Source organism: Ochlerotatus camptorhynchus, unplaced genomic scaffold (genome assembly GCF_037179485.1).
Source record: "Ochlerotatus camptorhynchus isolate MF236.1 unplaced genomic scaffold, CSIRO-AGI_Acam_v1.1 ptg000077l, whole genome shotgun sequence".
NCBI classification, from domain to species: domain Eukaryota; kingdom Metazoa; phylum Arthropoda; class Insecta; order Diptera; family Culicidae; genus Ochlerotatus; species Ochlerotatus camptorhynchus.
In genome coordinates this window covers 10,648,574-10,672,785 of record NW_027040567.1, presented here as the reverse complement: position 1 = coordinate 10,672,785, position 24,212 = coordinate 10,648,574, and the positions used below count along the sequence as shown (strand labels likewise).

The 24,212-nt window shown below is 37.7% G+C and overlaps 2 protein-coding genes across 2 annotated transcripts in view; one reads left to right on the top strand and one right to left on the bottom strand.

The window, feature by feature from the left end:
* Positions 1-4,938: 4,938 nt before the first annotated feature.
* Pgi (glucose-6-phosphate isomerase) lies at positions 4,939-22,789 on the top strand. Its single transcript, XM_065217544.1, has 4 exons — positions 4,939-5,407; positions 5,550-6,372; positions 6,441-6,686; positions 22,084-22,789. The coding sequence occupies exons 1-4, from the start codon at positions 5,277-5,279 to the stop codon at positions 22,567-22,569; spliced, it is 1,686 nt and encodes a 561-aa protein (XP_065073616.1). The 5' UTR covers positions 4,939-5,276; the 3' UTR covers positions 22,570-22,789.
* hay (ATP-dependent DNA helicase hay) overlaps positions 12,296-24,212 on the bottom strand; it is an 89,243-nt gene continuing 77,326 nt past the window's right edge. The window contains exon 3 of the mRNA XM_065217510.1: positions 12,296-12,311. The gene's annotated coding sequence lies outside the window, so the exon portion shown is untranslated. The remainder of the gene's footprint in view (positions 12,312-24,212) is intronic.

Below are 24,212 nucleotides of genomic sequence, written 5' to 3'. Positions count from 1 at the left end.
AGTTTTTTTTTTTTTTTTTTCGAGAGTTGACCAACTGCAGTCTTAATAGGCTAGAATCTCGGTTGGGCTCTCCATGCGATACACAATACTTTCAGACGACTCGAGCTATGGTGCTCACTAGGTCACTGCAGCTTTTAGGCTCGTATTGTGATCAACTGTGTGTATTAGATTACGACCATAAATCTGGAGAACCCCGAGATCTGGGCGCAATCGCCCCTGCAAACAAACACGTCAATCGTCGGCCTCCCGCAAACAAAAGAACAATCCTGCAAACAAACTATAAAAAATCATAGAGGAACTATTCTTCTACCTGTTTGTGTTATTAGTCTTTCCAGACTGAGCCCCAATCCGCGAGAAACCGACAAATGACGTGCCCATCTACAAAAGCAACTACGCTCCAACCTCGAAGCTCTCCGGAAATATGTGATAAATCATGTAAATGTAAATGGAATACAGTAATGTCCCGAATTTGTCAACCCCCTTGCCCCATGCCCTTTTTCAATAATCTTCTTGAACCTATTGCACCAAAGTATACTTTAAATATCCCTCTTAACGAATGACGAATGAGAAAAATTTAGATTTATGATTATGTGAAATTATTGAAAGAAAAAAAAATCTGAAGCGCGGAGGGGCTGACAAAATCGGGTCATTACTGTATTTAAAATAAATAAATTCATTCTTACCTTTTTATGGTTGTTTGATTATTAATTGCTATTATTACCTGTTTAGAGTTGGCTCCTTTAAAATACTGTGTAGAATTTACCTCATTATTCCTCAGTTCTATCGATTTGTGATAGAACCACGCTCAGCATATTATCCTGTAGTACGACTTGGGCATGCACTATGCAAGTAAGTCATCTCTCGTCAAAATAATGGGATATAGGGTGATGGTGAAGGGATATAGAAAACGAATAAAAGAACAGAAAGAAAGGTATTAGTATTGGTTACATTAACCACCCCCTCCCCACACACACGCACACACACACAACGAAAAAGAAACATAGATGCACAGACAAACAGAAATAACACATTTAATATTTTTCTCCACAAAACATAGTCACTAAAACACTACCGCCATCTGTTGAGTATCATATGATGGATAGTACGCTGAACAGATGGCGCTAGTGTGCAGACGTCAAACGCAAGGGAACCGACCGTGCGCGCCACAGGTGGCGGCACCACCAACCAAACACACCCGCATTGACCGTCAAATGCGTATTCGATGAACAACCTGTCCAACCGAGTGTTATGTCTGTTTGTCTGTGATAGATGGGTTATTAGGAAAGTACAACTACATTATAACTATTAGTGCAATGGATGAACGTTAGTTTCGGGGTCATGTTAGTGTTAGAGTTTTGTTAGTATTGACCCGTATTCAGCCCTGTCGGCCCCTCGAACACTAGTCGCAGGCAGTTGTTGTTAGGACATGCGACACTGTCACTGCTACTATGTTAGAGGTATGACCCGTCAAGTTTCGAAGTGCAAAAAAAAAACTGTTAGAACTTTCTTATAAATTAACTTTACACTCAAAGCAAACTATGTACCTTAGCATTACAAAAGCGAATTTAAAATTACTATTTTATTTTATGCTAATATTAAAATTATGATAAAACTACAATTTACGGCTCCGTGAAATTAACTCGCATGAACCTTTCAAATCAATGAACTGGAGAAAAACTACAATTTTATCAAATTGCAAAAAAAAATCATAGCGACACTTGACAAATCATCATCAAGCCCCTCATCCTTGGACAGGGCAAAGGAATTCTGAAATAAGTTTTATGAGAATTTAAGAGCATCTAGAGAAGAATTACAAGACGAATTTAGAGGAAAGCTCCAAGGTAAGTATGAGGAAAATTGTATGACAATTTTGAGGAGAATTGCATGGCAATTATAAGGAGAATTCAGGCTAATTTTAAATAGAATTATTTAAGGAAGCTTCAGAGAATACTATATAAGCGAATCTTAGAATCAATTTCTCGAACTTTTTGTAATATTCTGAAATGTTGCGTAGGCATTTTCAATGGTCTCTCGGAGAGAATCTCAAATTAATTTTAGAGAAACTCTGAAAAACAAAAATCTGTGATGGGAAATGATTCTACATGAAATTCATTTCTTAAAAATCCTGTAAAGAGCGAACTTTGTCCAGATAGTTAAAACATCGAAAAATCTTGATGACTTCTTGATGAGAAACAAACAATTTTTTCCAAAACTTTTAGCAATTTCCCGATTGTGGGACATTTAAATTAAGAATATAGTTAGATGCCCTCCCCTTGGCTAGTTTTGCACCTTGTTGCTGGTGGGCATGCTTTTTAGTGGAGTATTGGGGACGGTAGGTTTATGGCCGGCGTTGATGGCTCATGCCGCAATAGAATGGCGCCATGAGCAGGAAATGGGGATTACTAAGCTTCCCTTCTCTGATAAACCACTGCATGACAGAACCAAAGATCTAGTCTAGCAGTAATAGTATCACACTTGTTACTCCTTTGATTGAGAGCCGCGTCGTAGTACGCTTACGTATAGGCACTGACGTTGGGTGCGATACTGGCGGGTTTTGCCGCAAATCACTCTTATTTTTTTTACGCAGATAGATTTATTTGGGTTTGCAAGGGAATTATACTATTGAAATATTTCAGAAAGTGCCCAACAGTGCTCTTTCTACTTGCGTGACAAGCTTTTATTGTTGTTTTAATTGAGGTATTGGTGCGTTTGGTCGTTGAATTGGCGTAACTGGTGGCTCGCCCACGCATGCTAGCACTATCATCAGATAGGGAAATTTTCCTCTACCTGCTAGTGGTGTTGGTAGGCGTGTGTGAGTTGCCGGTTGCGCCGGTCGACGATCGGATGCATTGTTGGCAGGAGCTGGTGCTTCCCTTTGAAAAAGTAATCGAGAAACAACCATAAATATTATCCTGTAATTGATATTACTATTTTCATATATCAATGAAATTATTCATGACAGAGTAACAGAACGAGTTTAAAAACAGATGGGGAAGGACAATAGACACAAGTTGACACAATAAACAAGACAAGTGGGGGTTAATAAACAAGACAAAATGATAAAATAAGTGACGACAGAAGACAAGACTGGGACAAAAATCAACCTTTTAAAAAAATAAGAATGCGCAATTATATTATCAAAACTATTTGGATCAGCACCATAGCCTAGGAACGTCTGTGTGTTGATTTAAAATAGAGGCTCATAGAAGCAAAATTTATCAATAAAAGGGGTCCAGTGTAGAGTTTAAGCAAGTGATGTCACTGTGATCACCACAAAAAAAAAATAATAAGAATATAATTAGATGCGATTGAGCCGAAGAGTCAACTCGGTTAAATGAGTTATAATTAGAAATTAGACATTTTCCTGGTTTGAAACAACCGGGAAAACTCCAGTAGATTGCAAATTAGGATTTGCTGGTCACCATGATTAGGCTGAGGCAAAGTTTATTTTTGTTTTATGCCATCCAAAAATTACAAAATTTAGCCCTTTTTTAAATCGTCTTTGCTCTACGCTTTTTATTAAAACTACAAAAATTATTTATTAATTTATCATTTATTCGTCCCTTGTTGTTTATTATTTGCCCCTCCTCGACCTATATGGGTGATGCCGGACATAAAATGAAAATATTATTTGTATCAACCTTGTTTTAGGTAATTAAATAATAATTTTATTATTTCAATAAGGAAGTGCTTTGTCCATTTCCTCAGTCTGTACTCCTTTTTCTGATTCGATTTATAACAACAAACAACTTCCCGCCAGTTTAGATTCAGATCGTAAATTGGTGATTAGAACGAAAAATTGAGGCATAGAGAAAAAAGTTTAAATTCTGGGATTTAGACAAATAATGTTGACAGTTTTTAAGAAATTAATTGAATTTAATAAGTCCTCGGATATTGAAACTTTTGAAACACCTCAAATTTTCAACACTCTGGGACCTGCATATTTTTTCTAGATGGCAGTCCAAGAAAAAATCGCATTATTCTGGAAGGAGAAAAATTTTCCAAGACGGACATAAATAAATCTGACTCATATTTGAATCACGTTGCCTTAAATTCGTAAAAACATAGGTCACAGGAATTAGTAAATTTGAACACATTTGAGAATGTGAATTTTGAGAATGAATTTTGTGTGTCCGGATATCAAACGGTACACCCTTTATTATAAAATTTGGTGTAAAATATAAGGTTAAAGATCTTTTGTATGATTCAAGCATTGGTTACCACCACAATAGCATAATGTTACCATGTTCAATATTTTGTGGATTCGAATTTTCTTTTAATAAATTATATTATGAAAATTCAAAAATCTGATATCGAATGGGGGAAGATGAGCACCATTAATTTATATGTGTAACCATGCTTAAAATTAATTCCATACACAACAGTTCAAGTTCAACGAAATAGATCAAGTTGGTCATGATAATTTAACATAAGACACATTTAAGGGCTGAACACAATGACAGCGGCATAGCGGCACACTTCCTATATGGAGAAGTTTTGGCTCTTCAGAGCTGTCTCCTAGAATGTGTATATGGAAAATCATGATAAAATTTAATAATTCAAATTGCCCTGATAGAATATTTTAAAATCAACCGATTTTGTAATGGCAGCACCCAAACAAACTTTTGGCGAAGAAAAACCTGAGGTAAATGAATGTTGAATAATCCGCCACCTCGGACATGGCGTGCAATATCGCAGGTGATTAAACATTAAATAATTTAAAGATTATATCTTATCAGGCTTTGACTTACATCCCTCTTCAATTTTATGCACCAAGCACAGCTAGATTGTTGTAAGTTTTCTCGCAGACCAGAAAATCTCTCTCTTGCGTTTATCGTGAGCACGTATGCAACGCGACGCGGACTCGCTCTCTCTTCCTTTTTTTTTCGCGAGTGTTGTATGTTATTCATTTGACATTGAAGAAACACTGCCCGTATTCACTAGCCCAAAGTTGCCGTGTCCGGAGGTGCTTCTACTAGTTCTTCGACAACTTTATTCTATTAACGCAGAGGGATAAAAAACCTGTGTGTGTGACCACCCCAGATTGAGGTGCCAGATCCTTGACGAACAAGCTACACTCGCGTCCACTCGACCAGTCAGTCATCGGGCAACGCTTCAAGGATTCACACGGGTCGCAGCTTGAGTCTCTTACTGTTGAGTATTTTACGGTGCTGGTGATAAAAAGTGCAAAGTGTTAGTACAAGTCTGTTAGCCACTGTGACCTAGTCTTTTGTGTGTGGTATCTTTCAAAAGCCGAAATTGTATAGTGCTGTAAGATGTCCAATAAGGTGCTATTGTCCGAGGATTCTGTCTATCAGCAGATCCAGGAATACTACAAGGAGCATGGTGCTTTAATTAACATTAAGAAGATCTTCGAGGAGGACGACATCCGTTTCGATAAGTTCAGGTGAGTTTGTACGCATTCGGTCGACCGTGCATAAGCACTGTTGCTGTTACATTTGACCCTCACAATGTTATCAAGTGAAAGTGAATGAACTTGCCAGCGTGTGCTAAAATTAGCTCCATGTATCTATTACCATCGATTACAGCCTGAAGTTGAATACACCAAAGGATGGTGAAATTCTGCTGGACTACTCCAAGAACCGGATCACCGATGAAGCCTGGAATATGCTGCTCGAGTTGGCCGAATCACGTGATGTGGTCAAAACCCGTAACGATATGTTCAGTGGAGAACGTATCAACATCACCGAAAATCGTGCCGTGTTGCACATTGCTCTGAGAAATCGCTCGAACAAGCCTATCGTGGTTGATGGTAAAGATGTTATGCCTGAAGTCAATGCCGTGTTGGAGCATATGAAGGAATTCACCGATCAAGTTTTAAATGGAGTGTGGCGCGGGTACACCAATAAGAAAATCAGCGATGTTGTCAACATCGGTATCGGTGGCTCGGATCTGGGTCCATTGATGGTCTCTGAGGCACTGAAGGCTTATAACACTGGCATTCGATCTCATTTTGTATCTAACGTCGATGGTACCCATATCGCAGAAACTTTGAAGAAACTGGATCCGGAAACTACTCTTTTCATCATTGCTTCCAAGACCTTCACCACTCAGGAGACCATCACCAATGCCACTGCTGCCAAGACATGGTTCCTGGAGCGCTGCGGTGAACAGGAACATGTTGCCAAGCACTTTGTCGCCCTGTCGACCAATAAGGAGAAGGTCGCTGCATTCGGTATTAACACCAAGAACATGTTCGAATTCTGGGACTGGGTCGGTGGACGTTACTCGCTCTGGTCCGCCATTGGTCTGTCCATCTCGCTGGCCATCGGTTTTGAAAACTTTGAAAAACTGCTGGACGGTGCCCACTATATGGATAACCACTTCATGAGTGCTCCCTTGAATGAAAATGTAAGATTCTTAATTGGTTCGCACATTGTTACTGATAAGTGTAAAACACACTAATCTCTTCCCAATAGGCTCCGGTTATCCTGGCTTTGATGGGCATTTGGTATTCGAACTTCTACGGTGCCGAGACGCACGCCCTGCTGCCGTACGATCAGTATATGCACCGCTTTGCTGCCTACTTCCAGCAGGGTGACATGGAAAGTAACGGCAAGGGAGTGACCAAGTCCGGCCGACGAGTTGACTTCAACACCGGTCCAATCGTGTGGGGCGAACCGGGAACCAACGGACAGCACGCCTTTTACCAGCTCATTCATCAGGTGAGTGTGACGATGATGTTTTTTGTATATAATTGGCAGCACACGGTGGTTTATTGGCAAGCAGCAGAAGCGAATGTATATGGGATGGAAGTGAATAAAAAAACGCATGTTTCATAATCGACTGCATGGTTTGCGTCATAAAGTTGTAACAACTCTCAAATGAAGTGGATTTTATGATGGAGTCAAACCAGAAAGGGGCATCTTTGCTTGGATTGAATCAATTGCAATTAATTTGCTGCAAGTATGAAACATATCTAGAACGTATGCTTCACACAGAAAAATGGCTATCAGCCGTCAATTAAAAAAAATGGGTTGAGTGCAACAACGTTTGTTGTTGATTCAATGATATTGATGTACAAAAGGTTTCTCAAAATAGCACGATATATTGTGGGTGAAGTATTTAATCAGATTTCACTGGTCAGCAACGAGCGACGACAAAATTTGTCTTAGCACTTAACAGGACTTGTGAGACAAATATTAAAAAGATAGGAAAGCACCAAGATTCCAATGAAACTTTGCGGGTATGATTTTATACAGGTGCTTTTCTGTCAATGTATGGCCGTCTTGTATGGACATTAGGGTGGATCAACTCTACAATCCCCTGTTCCCCACTGCTCTTTCAATGCGTATTGAGGTCCACACCAACTGTGCAAAATTTGAACAAATTTGGTTATAATCTCGATTTGCCGGAGAATTTTAATGTTTGTATAGGGAAATGTATGGCAAACGAAACCATCCTATTCATTTGCTTACAACAATCCAAATATTGCTGAAATTTCACCAAATCTAGAACTTAGTTTGAGAATACTATACAAAACAACCTTGTCCAAGATTGCACATCGTTTTGATCTTTGTACAAAAAGTTACCTTCACTTTAGACCAAGTGTTTCTCATACAAACTCATATATACGGCCGGAGGTATGCGCGGTGCAATAGGTCTAAATTTATATAATAAGTTGTTCTGCATAAAGCAATATTTTATTTTTTGTCAAGTAAATCAATAGGTTTGTTTCGTTCCTCATACATTTTCTCATAACAAAATTTAAAATTCTCCCGCAAATGCAGATCTTAACCAAATTTGTTCAAATTTAGCACCGTTGTTGGGGAGCTCAATACGTATCGGAAGAGCTGTGGGGAACAAGCGGTTGTGATCCACCATGCAAAATTGACCCACCCTAATGGACATACGATTGCCGTCTTATAGGTATTTGAACTGACTTATACAAAAGAAAACAAGTTCAATTAGTGGATCCTAACTAAAATTATAAGGTCGGGACCGGCATAGTGGTTAACATTCATACCTTATTTACTGCGGATGAACGCACACTGAATCTTCCATATGAGCAAATCCACGCCAACTGACGAACCGATCATACACGGATAGAAATCCACTGATACCTTTTAGCAAATTTCTATTACTAATTATTCATAAAATGTTTAAGTCAACTAATAAGCAGACGTCTTGCAAAAAGTTAATGAAGATCATGTGTCAAATGAAATGAATAAATAGTCACACATACCGTTTATGTATTATTATAGGACCTATGTGGTTTGTCTTATGTAATGCATAAGGCTGATGTTTTGGCTAAAATGTATAAATGAAATATAAATAAATAAAATTTAATAATACAATAATTAATTTCCGTTCCGTGTACTTTACCCTCTCCGGATTCCACGAAACTTTGTATAATTGTTCGCTGGGAGCAATAAACCAAGTTTGTGCTGGAATTCGGCTATTTTTAATTGAACCTAATTCTTCAAAATGACGTATTCGATATTTTTCAATAAATCAGCGCGAAAATGGCTCATATTATCAAAATGATGTCTGAGACAAAGTTGTAAGAAATTGAATTGCCTTTACAGAAAAAAAAATCACAAATTAAAATAAATTAAAAAAAAAACTGTTAAAAACTTCAATAGCAAAAAATTGCATATTTAAGAGTTTTAAAATAATGTTTATTTAAAAGCTTATCAAAAATACTGAATTTTCTGACGAGGCTCGGTAGCTCAGTGGTTACCGTTTCTGCTTACTGAGCAGAAGGTCGGGAGTTAAATCCCAGGCCCGTCCCCTTCCTTGCAATTTTTCACTTTGCCTTATTCTATACCCACTAGATTTTAATGAAAACAAATTCTTCTTTAACACCGATCGCATCACTTACCATAGTATGGGTCCTGATCTAAAAATAGAAATTTGATGTGTGCGCGCGCGTGTGTGTGTGTGTATGTGTGTTTGTGTATTATAATCGCTCTACCAAAAACGATCCCTGCGTGTGCGTGTGCAACCTTTCCCCACATCCAACATCCCAGTGATTTCTCGTGGAAGCGCCTATGACGGATTTCACGCCAACTCGTCTTCGGAGTTGGCAGCACCCTCTCAGAACCTTATGAAACTTTGTGGGTGTGGAGACTTAGCAATTTTAAGCAACTTTGAGTACTTATTTTTTTCAAAATTTATCTCGCCTAACATTTGATAAGGGTCAAAGTTTTTTGTCGATTTTTTTTTTCAAATCGATATAGCTTGAAAATGACAAGCCCTACAAAATAGTGATGTATGGCAAACTTTTAGCAAATAATCTGAAATTTTATTAAAAAATTTTAATCAATTAAAAAATTGGTTTCTACACTCTAAAAAAATATATTTAAAAATTAAAAGTCATTTTCCCAAAAATGGTACCACTCAGATTTGCTTGATATTTTTTCTCATGAAAGGCAATATAATTACCTAACTTTTCTTCATACATCGCAAAGTGGGCGCTTTTAAGGAAAAAAAAGTTGTTCGAACAACAACTTTTTCATGTTAATTTTTTTTTAGCGTGTTTCACTCAAAGTCGAATAGTAATACGCGCACAACCTTATTAAAATCCGTTGAAACTTAATGAGCATAAAGATTTTGACCTTTTGATAATCTGGGCGTGCTTAAAACAAAAATCTAGCCTAACATTTGAAAGGGCCTAATACAGAGGATTTTCCTGCATTTCGAATGGTGTTTTAATAAATGAAAACTCTAGTGTTTTTGTTTAGTGCATAATTTATTTTCCTATAATTCTCCATACATAATTTGAGTTTTTCATTGATTATTATTCTATCGGAAACAGAGTGAAATTTTTCGGAGTTTCCTTTGAATGTGAAAATCGCTTAGTAGAAATTATGTTTTGAGAAATAGGTACAAAACAATGAAATTTTTGTGTATCAGGTATAGTTTTTACATGACTGAACAGCTCCTTGAGTTCATCGGACATCTTTGTGTATTGATCATTTGATATGAAGCAGAAGTTCAATTTTGTTATGCTTGTATCTGTTTGTTTAACTGCCCAGTCATACAGTTCTTGTGGAGTTGTGATTGTGTTTCCATAATCTCGAGCAAGACTTGCTCTCTTTGCCATTCGTTTGAGAGTTCCTCCAATTGCGTCACATGGGCCTTTCCCATGAGACGTTGCGAAGAAGTGCCATTCTGCTTCCAATCCATACTTGGACTTGAAGTTGCACAAACTGGCAAAATTCTTTTTATTTTTGTAATGAGCCGCTGCTCCATCTGACATGAAAGTAATTTTTGTGAAACTAATAGATTGTTTAATGAAATCTAACAATTTTGATATAAATAATTGAACTGCTATTGTATCATGGGTCAATACTTCTGAAATAATAATAAAGCTTAAATTTTCCAACTTGTTTTCTTTTATGTAGTAAATTTCGAAAGGATGTATCGTAGCTTGATTATTGTTCCAATGATACCCCTGTGCTGAGTTTTGAATAATAAATGAATAATTTTCAGAAAAGTCGCAAATCACTAAAATTTCACCGTTTTGAAGAGAATTTTTTTTATTACTTCGGTAAAATGATTGCTCTTTATGAATAAAATCATGGGTTATGAGCTTTTCAACTTTTTCCGTCAAATATTGAACAAACTCATCTGCAGGTTTAATAATAGTTTCCAAATTACAACGGTCGGTAGTCAACCACTGTTGAAATAAAACTTCTTCCATATCATCTGCTTCTAATACTGATGTAAGTTCCCTCACGATACTATCTGTGGAAATGCATTCTTCACATGTACGATAAAAACAATCTATGGTTCTAATAGGACTACTGCAAAGTATTTTGTCTGCAATTTCTTTATATGAATCAAATTTTACACTATTAATAATCAATTTAACATTTTCATGTATAGTACAGACACATACATTATGTGTTCCTGTACAATCCAACAGTATGCAATGCTTTGGTCGGAGCTGAGTGAACGAAGTAAATCCGATTTTAACACTTTTGTATTTCTCTTCAAAAATCATAAAAGCCTCTTTAAGAGACATCATCAATAAACGTTTCTGAACATGCTCTTTATATCCATTTCGATATTCAGAAACATAATCATTACTTCCTGGCATAGGCCTACTAATATCATCACTGTCAAAGAAATTTAAAACAATTTGTTTTTCAGTATCATTAAATCCATGACCACTTCTTGCTTTCTTACTACAAAGAATACCTTGTTCTCTGACTAGCCTTTTCATCTGTTTCACTGTATGATGGGGTGCATTAAACTCATTAACTATTTGATTCACTGACCATGATTTAGGGAGCACTGATAACACTTTTAATTTGTCATTTGTACTCGTAGAAGGCAAATTAAATTTCTCCTTTAACTGCATGATCATTTCGTCAAAATCATTTGATTTGTTGACATCGTCTGAATCCATCCCAAATATATTTTTACGCACTGCCTTTGTGATCTCTGCAGATTTTTGAACTTGATAATTCATACTTCTCATACTTCTCGATGAAATTGGTGATAACTGTAAGGTTGAAGCTATACAATTGAATTGTTCCACATTATATGGACCTTGGATCTGATCCGCTGATGGGATTGATTCTAGCGATGGATCTGTATCTGTAAAATTAAAGAAAAGAAAAAAAAAATATTACCACACATTAATATATAACGCTGTTAAGGTGATAGTACCATGAACGGGGGTGGTTTTGATAATAGGGGTAACTTTGGTAATGCAGCTAAGCCAAAAATTTATGACTTAAGGCACATCGTACGCAATATTTTGGATAGGAAACCGATGTTCCCTTCCAAAATAATGAATACGAAGAGCATTAAGTCATAACTTTTTGGATTAGCTGCATTATCAAAGTTACCTCCATTATCAAAGACATCCCCGTTTACGGTACATCGAAGCCGCATCTGAATTTTCCCCATGTTTGTGGAGCACGAGCTGCATAAACCGCATATCGTACAGTCGTGAAAATTTGATAGATTGTTCACCGAGGTTGGCCTACCAATCGATCAAATTTGTACGATAAGCGGTTCATCCAGCTCGTGCTCTAAAAAAATGTTGAAAATGAAGTTGTATCTTCGATGTACAATCCTTAAACCACACAGTTGAAACAGTTAAAGTTATTATTATTTACCTAGTGTATCATCAAATTCCTGATGTTCTGATTGCTGATGACTTGTTGATGGTTGCGGCTCTTCAAACTTCCGAGCATGGCTTGATTCTTTTCCATCCGATCGCCTCTTTTTCGGGAGAGGTGTCCTATTGTGCACTAAAATTCCACGACACGATTCACAAATACGCATTGTTACATCCAATTGATGATCAAAGCCCCATGAATGTATTATCTCTATGAGACTTGATGATAAATTACGTAAATTATTGCGGCTGCAATTGGGATTGTTTATGTTGGCACTACATTGCACCCTTTTAATAATCAATTCAGCAGATTTTTCCATTGTTGTATATATAAACACTTTTTCGTTTCAACAACTATGCAGCACTACACTTTCAACAACTATGCACTACAGCAACTATGAGCATTGTTGTGATATCACCAAACTTAAATATTAGATTATGTCGGTAGAAACAGACTGCGGTGCTTTAATTTTATACCTTATATCTCTCATGTGACTACCTGCGTTGTTATATAACTGCTATATAGCAGGTAACTTAACGATTATTTTAGGCATGCCTTAAATAATCGTTAAGTTACCTGCGCTATTATATGTATTCACTTGAGAGATGAGGTATAAACATATATGCATATTGCTTACTAATGGACACACCTAATACATAAAAATAAATGAATGATTATTTTTCTAATTAAATTAATCACAAATACATGAATTGAAATCTTTTCATGAATAAAACATACTAAGTGATTTTTACTTAGTTTACCTGTTGATTTGGAACAATTTGAGGGTGGTTTTATAGAAGTTGGATAGAGTGTATGCATATATTATAATACAATCCATCACAGGAAAGTGCAAACCATGCTGAGATGGCTGTTCCTCATTAGAACGTTTTGTTCTGAACTCTTATTGGACGATTTGCAGGTAACTTCTCTGTACCCTTTTCAAATGTTAGGCTAGATTTCGCCCAGATTATCGAAAAGTATACCCATAAAGTTTAATCGAATTTTAATAAGGTTGTGCGCGTATTACTATTCGACTTTGAGTGAAACACGCTGAAAAAAAATTAACATGAAAAAGTTGTTGTTCGAACAACTTTTTTTCCTTAAAAGCGCCCACTTTGCGATGTATGAAGAAAAGTTAGGTAATTATATTGCCTTTCATGAGAAAAAATATCAAGCAAATCTGAGGGGTACCATTTTTGGGAAAATGACTTTTAATTTTTAAATATATTTTTTTAGAGTGTAGAAACCGATTTTTTATTTTATTTAAATTTTTTTATAAAATTTCAGATTATTTGCTAAAAGTTCGCCATACATCACTTTTTTGTAGGGCTTGTCATTTTTAAGCTATATCGATTTGAAAAAAAAATCGACAAAAAACTTTGACCCTTATCAAATGTTAGGCGAGATAAATTTTGAAAAAAATAAGTACGCAAAGTTGCTTAAAATTGCTAAGTCTCCACACCCACAAAGTTCCATAAGGTTCTGAGAGGGTGCTGCCAACCACTGGATGAGTTGGCGTGAAATCCGTCAGAGGATTTCTCGGTTTCCTTCACAGCGAGTACCACGTCAACACATTCCTTCCAATTCCCTAGTTGACCTGCATTCGGACACGGCCGGCGCTGGTATTGCTAAATATTAGATCTCCAGTTCTTACACATTGAGGATGAATGTTAGTCCCAAACATCATCTGTTGGTTCTCTGTGTAATTGCAGCTGATCTGGTAATAACAGAGCAGCAACCGTGGGCGGTCAATCATGCTCATCAAAAATACTGAATTTTCTGATATGGGAGTCAGTGGACACTTTAAAATTGACAAAAATCGCAAAAAATCAAACATTTAGGTAAATTTTTAAACTTTTTTTGCCAATAATTTATTTTTGTTTTTTTTTTGCAGAAAAACAGTTTCTTTAGTCCAAAAAATTGTTTACTATGCACAAGTTACGAAAAGTTCGGACGAAAAAAAGTTTAAATTTTTTACTAAAAGTTGATACTATACATTAAGAAATCGATGCGACCCTCGCTACTCTCTAATATCAAGGCCGTTGAGATTGAACCCAAGTAAGTAAGCAAAAGCGGTCACCAACAAGCCACCGAACTTTTCATATCACTATAAAGCACCTCGAACGCTACAACGTTGATCGTGTGATAGAATTTTAAATGCATACTACCCAAGCAGCATGATAAGTTTTATCGAAGTTTATAAGCATTCTGGAAGTACAAATCACGATCTAAATATGATAAAACCAAAATTGTTACTCAGGAGTATTGCATTTCTCCCTGGAATAAAAAATTGCTTTTATGTTGCTTTGAACTCTCTATCTCATAGTTTCGTGAATTAAACGCTAGTGTTCTTTTTTTATAGTGATTCTTGAACCAACCGTGATTTTCGCAATCAGAAATCTGTTCCTTTTAGATAGCATCAATTTTCGAACAAGCTTGGCATTCTTTGATCCCTCATTCAAAAAGAGTTATCCCGTCCATATATAATTTTATGTAGAGTATCTTGATATCAAATGTCATTCTAATTATTTACAGTGAAAACTTTATGTCTGGATTCTTATATCAAGATAAACCTATATAACGTAGTATAGATTGAAGAATGAACGGGGTATTATTTTTTTCCTTGATTTGTTTTCCGTCGATTTTGTTTTCCGTGCTGAGCACCAATGCTACCGACGCCAGGGACGCAGCTACCACACCTGGACCCTACCTATCGACTCACCGACTGTTTTATATGCCCAACCATATGATTATGCTGATGTTTAGAAACAAACAACACACTGTAGCTCCCAAGTAACCATCAAGCCCACTAATTCGCCTTTTGGCAATATAAGGCTGACATAGGGCATGCTAAGTTTTTTATTAACCTTATATTGCAAAAAAGTTGAATTAGCGGGCTTGTTGGTTAATTGGGCTGTGTGTGACAGTCGCTTCATGAACTGAGTACACGGCGTACAATTCTAGTTATAGTTCTTGAACTATACTAACTAGGCAGTGGACAATTTAGTTCAGAATTGATTCACTAAGTGGCGCCAACAAACAAAGTTCTTCCATTAATAACACAGAATCAAGATCAGATAAAAGTCTCATATCATCTACAAAGTTGTTAAAATGGACAACACCCGTTCAGCAGTGAACATTTTTGGTGAGAATTGACTCCTAGGTGACACCTTCTTCTTCTTCTTCGCATTTCAAGCTTAGGGCCCATGCATTAATTATGTCACGCTAAATCGAGGAGAAATTTACCCCCCCCCCCCTTTTTTGGTGACGTTTTTCCTATACCTAATGCATTGCTTGTCACAAAATCTTAGACCAACCTACCACCCCCCCTAGAGCGTGACATAATATATGCATCAACCCTTATTGCATATCACATATTAGCTTATAGCGTGCTCTCAACTTAGTGTTCTAGATGCACTTCCACAGTTATTAATAGAGAGCTTTCGATGCTTGTACCATTTTTGCATTAGTATAATTGTGTGGCAAGTCCAAACATACTTCTATGCCCAGGGAAGTCGAAAAATTTTCCAACCCGAAAAACCTAGACCAGACCGAGGGGGGCGACACATCTGAATCTCAATTCTAGATGCTCAAAAAATCTCACACTAGCGAATCAATCTTCGAAAAATCATCTTTCATTTCTCGCATCTACTTGCATCGTGCTTCATCTTTTTGCAGGAAATCTTCAAAATCGACATAAATCTTCCATCTATCTACTCAGCGTGCGTGCAGCTAGTCACAGCAAAACACAATCTTTTCTGCATCGTCCCCCTCGGACCGGACCGGGAATTGAACCCAGCCACCTCCAGCATGCTTTTTTGCTTTTTAGCTTTTTTACCGCCTTTACCGACCGAGCTAAGGGAGGCAGTGCGCAAAACAGTCAGATTCATTGAGTCATTTTGATATGAATATGAACTGCCATCTGCCTCCCCTAATAAAAATAACCATAAAAGAGAGCTTAACGGGGTATCATCATCCAAACCATTTGTGGGATAGTTTACCCATCCGGGATACAGTTCGTTTATGGTATTTGTTTATTAGGGTCATCATTCACTGCCTCGTGAGAGTCTGAATGATTGAGAGGTAAACGAGTCACTGACAGCCGAGCACTCAGTCAGTAGCTCAGTCAACACGTTTATTCTGCCGTGATGGTACCCAATATTATATGTTTTGAATGACTGAGCGTACATTTTCTATAGAAAAATGACTCAGCTATGTGAGCGAAGGCAAGCGGTTTGCGTCGCCTGTTCGTGAGTGACTGAATGTTTTTGTTGGCTCTTTCATTGCCTCGTCCTTTACCGTTTGGTACAAACGGTACAAACGGTCTGCACAGAGCAATGGATTGAATAGTGCAGTTCTTTCACACTCAGTCTAGGCAGTCAATAGTTTTACGCTCTGAAGGGAGGCCCCACTAGATGACACCAGAGTACAAATAAAGTTCTTCTAGTGATAACCCAAGATCGAGATCAGATAGAAGTGTCATATTTAGCGGCATTGATTTTTCATTTTGCAGCCAACAGTTTCAACATGTGTTTCCTGTAAGAGTAAGCATATTGGAGTATATTTTACGCCCATTTTAAAATCAGATGCCATTAGCATAAACTACAGAACAACGTAATTTCATTACCATATATTTTGAGGATTTTGTTAAATAAAATAGAAATTATAACTTCTTTCTTAGTGATTGAAATTTATACATTTTAGAGTAATGTATGAAAGATATTTATTTTTAGCTCATTTGGTTCATTGTACTTCAAGAAATAACAGATTGAAAAAAGGTCGTCTAATAAGAACAAGGCTTGAATACTTCATCAACCAGCAGCAAGAAATTAGAGAAATGTTGATGCCAAAAATAAACAGTAACAGCTCTTTGAACTTCCATGGAGAGACAAAAAGTTCATTGTATGTGTATTATTGTGCATTATTTTTGCATGTCCAAAATAAAAAAAAAATCTAGAAATTAATCTTCATTGTGATTCTGGGGGATTTCAGGATGGATTGCTGAATATCATTACCCACAACCAACCAATCAAACCCAGAAGACGTTCTGTGAATCACCAGAGTTAGTCTGGTCAGTAAAATGGAATTCTAGAGTATTTCAAGTGTCATTCTAAAGAATCCCAATCGAAATTCCATGGAATTCTAACAGGAGATGAAGAACATAATAAATTATTCTGATTGAAATAAACCTTGATTGGAATTTTGGGGAATCCATAGAGACATTTTGGAAAATATCAGCATTTAGATTTCCGAAGTACTCTAAGGAGGATACTAGCGAATTCCAAAAGTATTTCAGGAGAATCAAAAATCAAATCTTCAGACAATTACAGAAAATCGGAGAATCTCAAGAAGACATAGATTATACATAATCTCAATAGTGTTAAAACATTCTCTTACTTCGATATTTCCAACAATTTTCCCTAGATCTCATTTGTATCAAGTTCTTGATTGCTAAAACAATTTCTCAATTCAATTCCTCACTTGTTCAGTCTAATGACCCATTCAGTCCAATAGCGTTCGGCCTAGTGAGCATTGATGCTCAGCACGGAAAACAAGATCGACGGAAAAAAATAGTGACCATAAATATGACTCAGTTCAGGGGTTTTGCATAAATAAGAGGTCTCGATCATAGATTTTTTTTTTATTTTCGCTTGGTCACGTTTAAAAAAAAAATCTCCTCGTTGAAAACTTCTGTTTTTGGTAAATATGGTAAATCGGGAGATTTTTTAGATTTCAACTGGGAAAAGACGGGAATTTCAAAATAAAAATTCACTGGCCACCCTGTGTCTCAAAGCTCAAACCATGAAAGTATAAGGTTCTAATATAATCTAATCTAAAGTGGACCCTACACGATTGCTTTTATTGACAATAACCGTATTGTCAATACCTTCTATATTGAAGTCAATACATCGGTATTGACAATATTTATGTAATCACATCATCAATATTATTGTCGATAATTCCCCGTCGCGTCAATATATTGATACGGGTGGGGTTCGCTTAATACAATCGCAACCAGTACGAGAAAGCATCCTGGAAAATCATTAGGTTAGATAAAACCTAATATTTTTTCTTGTCATCATTGATGTTTGCTGCATATCTGAGATATGACACAAACATCGAAACGGCCAGGCCTACTGCGTTGCATTTGCCGCAAAGATGATTCTGTGAAAGGATTCGAGTTCAAATCAACCGTGGAGGCACCATATTCGAAGCAGTTCCTAAATCGACGCACTCCATAACGTTCGACTATTTTAAATAATTATTTTTGAAATGTTACTTCTGCAAATATTAGTTTCAGTGCTCTAAGGGATGATGGTGTTACAAGGTTTAAAAAAATATCTTGTCAAAATGATGACGAATGCGTCATCATTAGGAACGCGTCAAATATGGCGGTCCAAACAGCGATGCATTTCGTGAATCTTCAGGGATGGAAGGATGCGTGGACATACCGAACCAAACGCTCCGAGTTAGGTTATGAGTGAATGTAACAGTAATATGTAATGTAACGAATGTTATATAAAATATAGTGTAATAGAAGGATCTCACCAAATGCCTCCAATGTTAACCAAATTCCCGATTTCCATTTGACGTTTGTCAGCTGTAAGCTTCTGGCACTTGAAACACTGACACTTGAAAGTCCTACCTTGCTAACATGATCGCACTGAACGATGGGACGTTGAGGGTTTGGTGGCTTGACAGTGGCCCCAGGAACAAGCTGGGGGATATTGTAGGTCCTGCACACCGACGATGCACGTGCACTCGCTGAGTTTCGAAAGGATGATCTTCCGTTGCTGATGATTGGTCATTTGCGCCAGGAATTGAGCTGCTCGTGAGAATAATATCTTGAATCTCGGCTTTGGTAGCGACACAGAATCGAGCAATCGAATCCAGGTCTATCTATGGTAGTTGTTGACCGTATCAGCACCTAAGTATAAATATAACACCGAACAACACCATTTCACGCCAGTTGATCACAGGTCATCACTGGAATTTTGAGTCGCGGAAAATGTGCTCCAATTGACCACTTTGTCAAGCAGTTTTGGCGTGACGTTCTACCAGTGATTCCACAAAACTGGACCAACTAATTTCTATTTTTTTATGTAACGCACAAATGATGGCTACTTTTATTGTTGTTCTAGAAGAAAAAAAATCTAAAAATAATGATTTATTTCAAAGTTCGAGTGGTAGTAAACGTCATTTTAACTGCTTGAATGAAGTGGTTAATTACATAAATTATTAATTTAAAATGTTTCCAAATTTTCAAACAAGCGGCGCCGGTGGTGTAGTGGTAAGCGTGATTATCTCACCCCAGCAGGCCTGGGTTCAATCCCAGTCGGCGCCTCCGGGATGTTCTGAGGCATAACATCTCTGATCACGCCTTCCTTCGGAAGGGAAGTAAAGCCGTTGGTCCCCGGTTCATGAGTTGATGGGTCGATATGTAGGGTCCAGGTGTGGGAGCTGCCTTCCTGGCGTCGGTAGCATTGGTGCTCAGCACGGAAAACAAGATCGACGGAAAACAAACCAAGGAAAAAAACAAATTTTCAAACACGACAAAGAAAGCAAAAATCACGTCCGTACGCACGCACAGCCTACTCCTATTAAAAACTTAAAAGTATAAGCACAGACAGACAGACATAGCACATTGAATATTTCTCACTGTAAAACATCGTCGCTAAAACATTACCACTGTCTGTTGACCATACTGTGGTGGGCAGTACGGCGTAACAGGTGGTGGTAGTGTGTCAACGTCAAACGCAAGGGAATTGACTATGCACGCCACAGCTGGCGATACTACCAACTACGATACTGTTAAATTGACCGTTAAATGCTTGTTCGATGAACAACTTGCGAGTGTTATGTATGTTTGTCTGTGGTATAAGGTTCTGCACCTCAGTCGTTAACCTCAAGCAGATGAACTTTACACGGACTTATTATTTTTTTTGACTCGATAAATTTTTAGGCTGCAGTGGATGTTAAACCCAAGTCAATTTAAATTTAACGTGAGTTCGTGTCTTTGCTCATGATATGTCGCGATCGGATGAGTAGATGGCGATAGTGTTTAATGTATTTTAAATGTGGCGTCTTGGGTAAAATTTTGAAAGTTGCTTCTATGAGCTGTCACGTCGGTTCGTCGGTGGTTAAACCACACATCAACGAGCAATCTCTTTACACCGCGCATTTCCTCGATATTTTTCGATCACGAAATCTAAGTGCTTGTAAACAGTACCACGATGCTGAACCTACTAGTTTGTTCACCCGTCAGTGAAGTAGAATTACAATTTTCTATCAAGGGGCAAATTCTAGAGCACTAGCTACCATACTGGGTAGGGAAACATCATGACGACTAATTTGAATCTCTGTATCCGCAATTTCACAAGTCTAATTATTAAGAATTTATTAGCAATGTATTATTTATGAATGCAAACGATATCCGAAAGATTCAGTTCATTATTCTTTTTCATAAATATTAAGAAAATACCAACTGGAGCTGAGCGCTTACCCTCAGCTTAGTGCTCCTGGCGTACTTCCACGGTTGTTAGTTGAAAGCTTTCTGTACCATTTTTGGATTCGAATTTTGAGATCTGTGCCCTCAATTTTCCGAGGTTATACCAATTTGAACATTTGAAATGTTCCATAAAATAGTACAACAACATTGGTCAACTGTGAAAATAACGGCAAAACGTGAAAATGATGAATTAATATTCTCTACTTCTAAACAAGAATCCTGAATAAACAGTTAACACCAATAGAGGCCATGTACCAGAATCCAAGTGTTCAATAAAGTGCCATGTTACGTTTATGGCCTTCGAACATGATTCCATGAGTAGGTACATGTTGGTGGTGCTAATCAGCACGCCAGCTTAAATTTATAGCAACGAAATTGTTAGGTCTATCATAAATCTATTTGAAATGTAAATATCAGACGATATTTTCTGTACAATCTGAATAAGTATTTGGATCAGTTAGCTCGCACTCACTTCACGGTCGGACGGAACACCGGCGCTCTTGATTAGTGATTTACTTCCGAATAGGCATTTGGACTCGCACCGAGGTACCTTCAGGCAAAATGTAAATGGCTGACCTTTTCACCTTCTATGTGAGTTGTTCAATCTCTACACCACGCTCGAGTTGATTTTTGATTACATTTATAGTTCCATTTCATGCGAGTGTTGGAACCTATACTAACTTTTTTTGGGCCTCGGAGGGAGCTGATGTACGATCCGTCACTGTTTAAACAAGTGGGAGGAAGGGAGGCTACGTCCGGCCTTAAAAGTGAATTTTACTTCGCATCGTCTTAATGTGGTGAGTGGGGGTGCGCTTAATCACTTGCCTTGATGGTGGCGACGACGACGACGATGTGGGGTCATTACGCCTGGTTGCCAACCCAGGAATCGCCAAGCGTGCGAAAGTGCGATACATTATCGAAATCACACCATCGGTCAGCCAGCAACCGACTCAGACGATGAGGGTGGCGATTAACAACCGAGGTACCACATGGAACTCGGATGGTTACCAAGCAGTGAAGGAATTTTAACTTTTTTAAGGACTCCCTTCCACTAGCTGAAATATGGCTTCTTGGAATTTGTTATTTCGTGCTGGTCGGTAAGTGTGGAAATCTCGAATGGGTTTATGTTAATTTCAACCACCACTAGTTGGAGATGGTTATCGCGTGCCCCCTTCCTGTTGTGGTAATGAATTGAAATGTTTGCCCTAAAGCTGACTTTACTACACAGAACGGGAGTAAAATTGTGGAAGTGAAACATGGCATGCTCGTTGGGTAAACTATGTAACTACGGCTGCCAGTGCGGAGTCACTATCATCTCTATTAAAGATAGTGCTAAATGTGCGGTATGTTGTGGTGTTTATAACTAGGTGTGAACATGCATCTTAAAATAGAGGAAATGTAAATTGAAAGCTCAATTTGCGGAGTTTGTGCGAAAATGGCAATTACGTTAACATTTCTACTTTTTATTCCCAGGGCACCCGTCTGATTCCGTGCGACTTCATCGCTCCGGTCTTCACCCACAATCCGGTGGAGCATGGAGGCATGCACAAGATCCTACTTGCCAACTACTTGGCCCAGACGGAAGCACTGATGATGGGCAAAACTGAGGACCAGGCCCGTGCTGAACTGGAGAGTGCCGGCATGTCCGGAGACAAACTGGAACAATTGCTACCTCATAAGGTCTTCACTGGTAATCGTCCGACGAATTCGATCCTGGTTAAAAAGATTACCCCATTCGTGCTGGGAGCAATGATTGCCTTGTACGAACACAAGATCTTCACCCAGGGCGTCATCTGGGATGTGAATTCGTTCGACCAGTGGGGCGTCGAACTAGGCAAGGCATTGGCCAAGGCCATCGAAGTCGATTTGAATAATCCTAACAAAACTACCTCTCACGATTCATCCACCAATGGATTGATCAACTTTATAAAGGTCCACTGGGAACAGGATGGAATCTAAGAGCACTATTTTTACTCATCTCTCAAACAAGTAAAAGTACACATATTATGGTTAATGTTATCAAATATATAATCCTTAAATTATTCTTGGACGTACGTACGTTTTTATTAGGCGAATAAAAAAATGCTAGATGTAGCACAGCATTACCGCAGATTAGTGCATGGCAATTTAAAACAGATGCTTTCGATAATAAAGTCAAAACACAGATGTTAAAAAAAAACTACTTCGACATGATTATACTACTCAAACAACGTAGATGATAATTCACAGCCAGAGAACATCGCATGCCAATGGTCAATTCATCCCTAAAGAGTTATGGCGTTACTAGGTGTGAAGTTGTTATTCTGCTTTCCCAGAGTGTCGGTTGAATTGTTGCTTGTCTGCAGAATTTTTCCTCAACAACCGCATTGGTCATTAAAGGAACAATTTGACTGTTGTTGTCACTGCTTTGCCGCCTGCTGGAGGAACCATAACTACAGATGAAAATATGAATATTCATAGAGAGGAAAATTTATTGCTAGTTGGTGAAATAAATAAATGTGGAACCATGCGGTGGAATAGTTAAGCATTTCGTGGAAACCTCAGGCTTCCGGGCTTCGTGAAGAAGTGGAATTAGTTCCGAGAACTCAGTGATGGATAATTATTACGAATTTCTAATAACTGGGTCTGGTCGTTATTATTACCATTTTCCTCCAGTGTAAGGTACACCGTGGCAAGTTGAAACGCGCGGGGAAGATGAAACGGTACGTGTATCTCTTAGCGGAAGTGAATATTTACTTTAATTATTTTTGAGATGCATTGTGTAGTATCGCAAACTACTAGATTAGAACTAATCTCAGTGATTATACACTTCCGGTAAGAAATACACACCGTTTCAACTTCCCCACGCGTTTCAATTTGCACCGATGTAGGCACCTTACATTCTTCTTAATTTTGTTCTATTCAAGTGGATTGTCAAAAAGGTAAGTGAACACGGAAAGACGAAACAACTCAAAATTAAGTCTTTTGTACTCATCTTGATACCTAAGTGCAACCACTCAAAATTAAGTTATTTGCGAAGTATCCAATTTTGAGTAATTTGCAAAGACTTCCTTTTGAGTCAAATGTAACTGTTTTGTGAAGAGTGAGCATTGGGTAAAAATTACTTAAGACTGTGTTTTGTTTAATTTATTCAAGATTGTTTTATTATTGTTGTTCTTTAATATATATATATATTATTTTTGATTATTAAAACTAAATACGTTGCCATGATTTATTCATATATATTATATAAGTACCGGGGCTATTTAAATATAAAAAGCGGTGGTTTAAAATAAAACTTAATGCTACAGGACAGGAAATTTGGTTCCTTTGAAAGATCCATCGCATTGAATTTAGCACCGACTGGGTGACCATTGGTGAAGGCAAGTCCCATGCAAGCTCCATTTATTTTTAATCAATTTTCGGCTCCTCGGTTCGTTTCTCAGCCGGTTAATTCAGCAAGAATATTATTGTGATCGTAGCAACCCAGTAATTCGCGTCGCTATATGCACTTGTTATTAGTTGCTAAGTTTCTGAATAAAATTTTCATTCCACTGTTCAACGTCAACCGATAAAGACGTGTTTCAATTACTCTCTACAATTGGTTATGGGCCCAGGATACC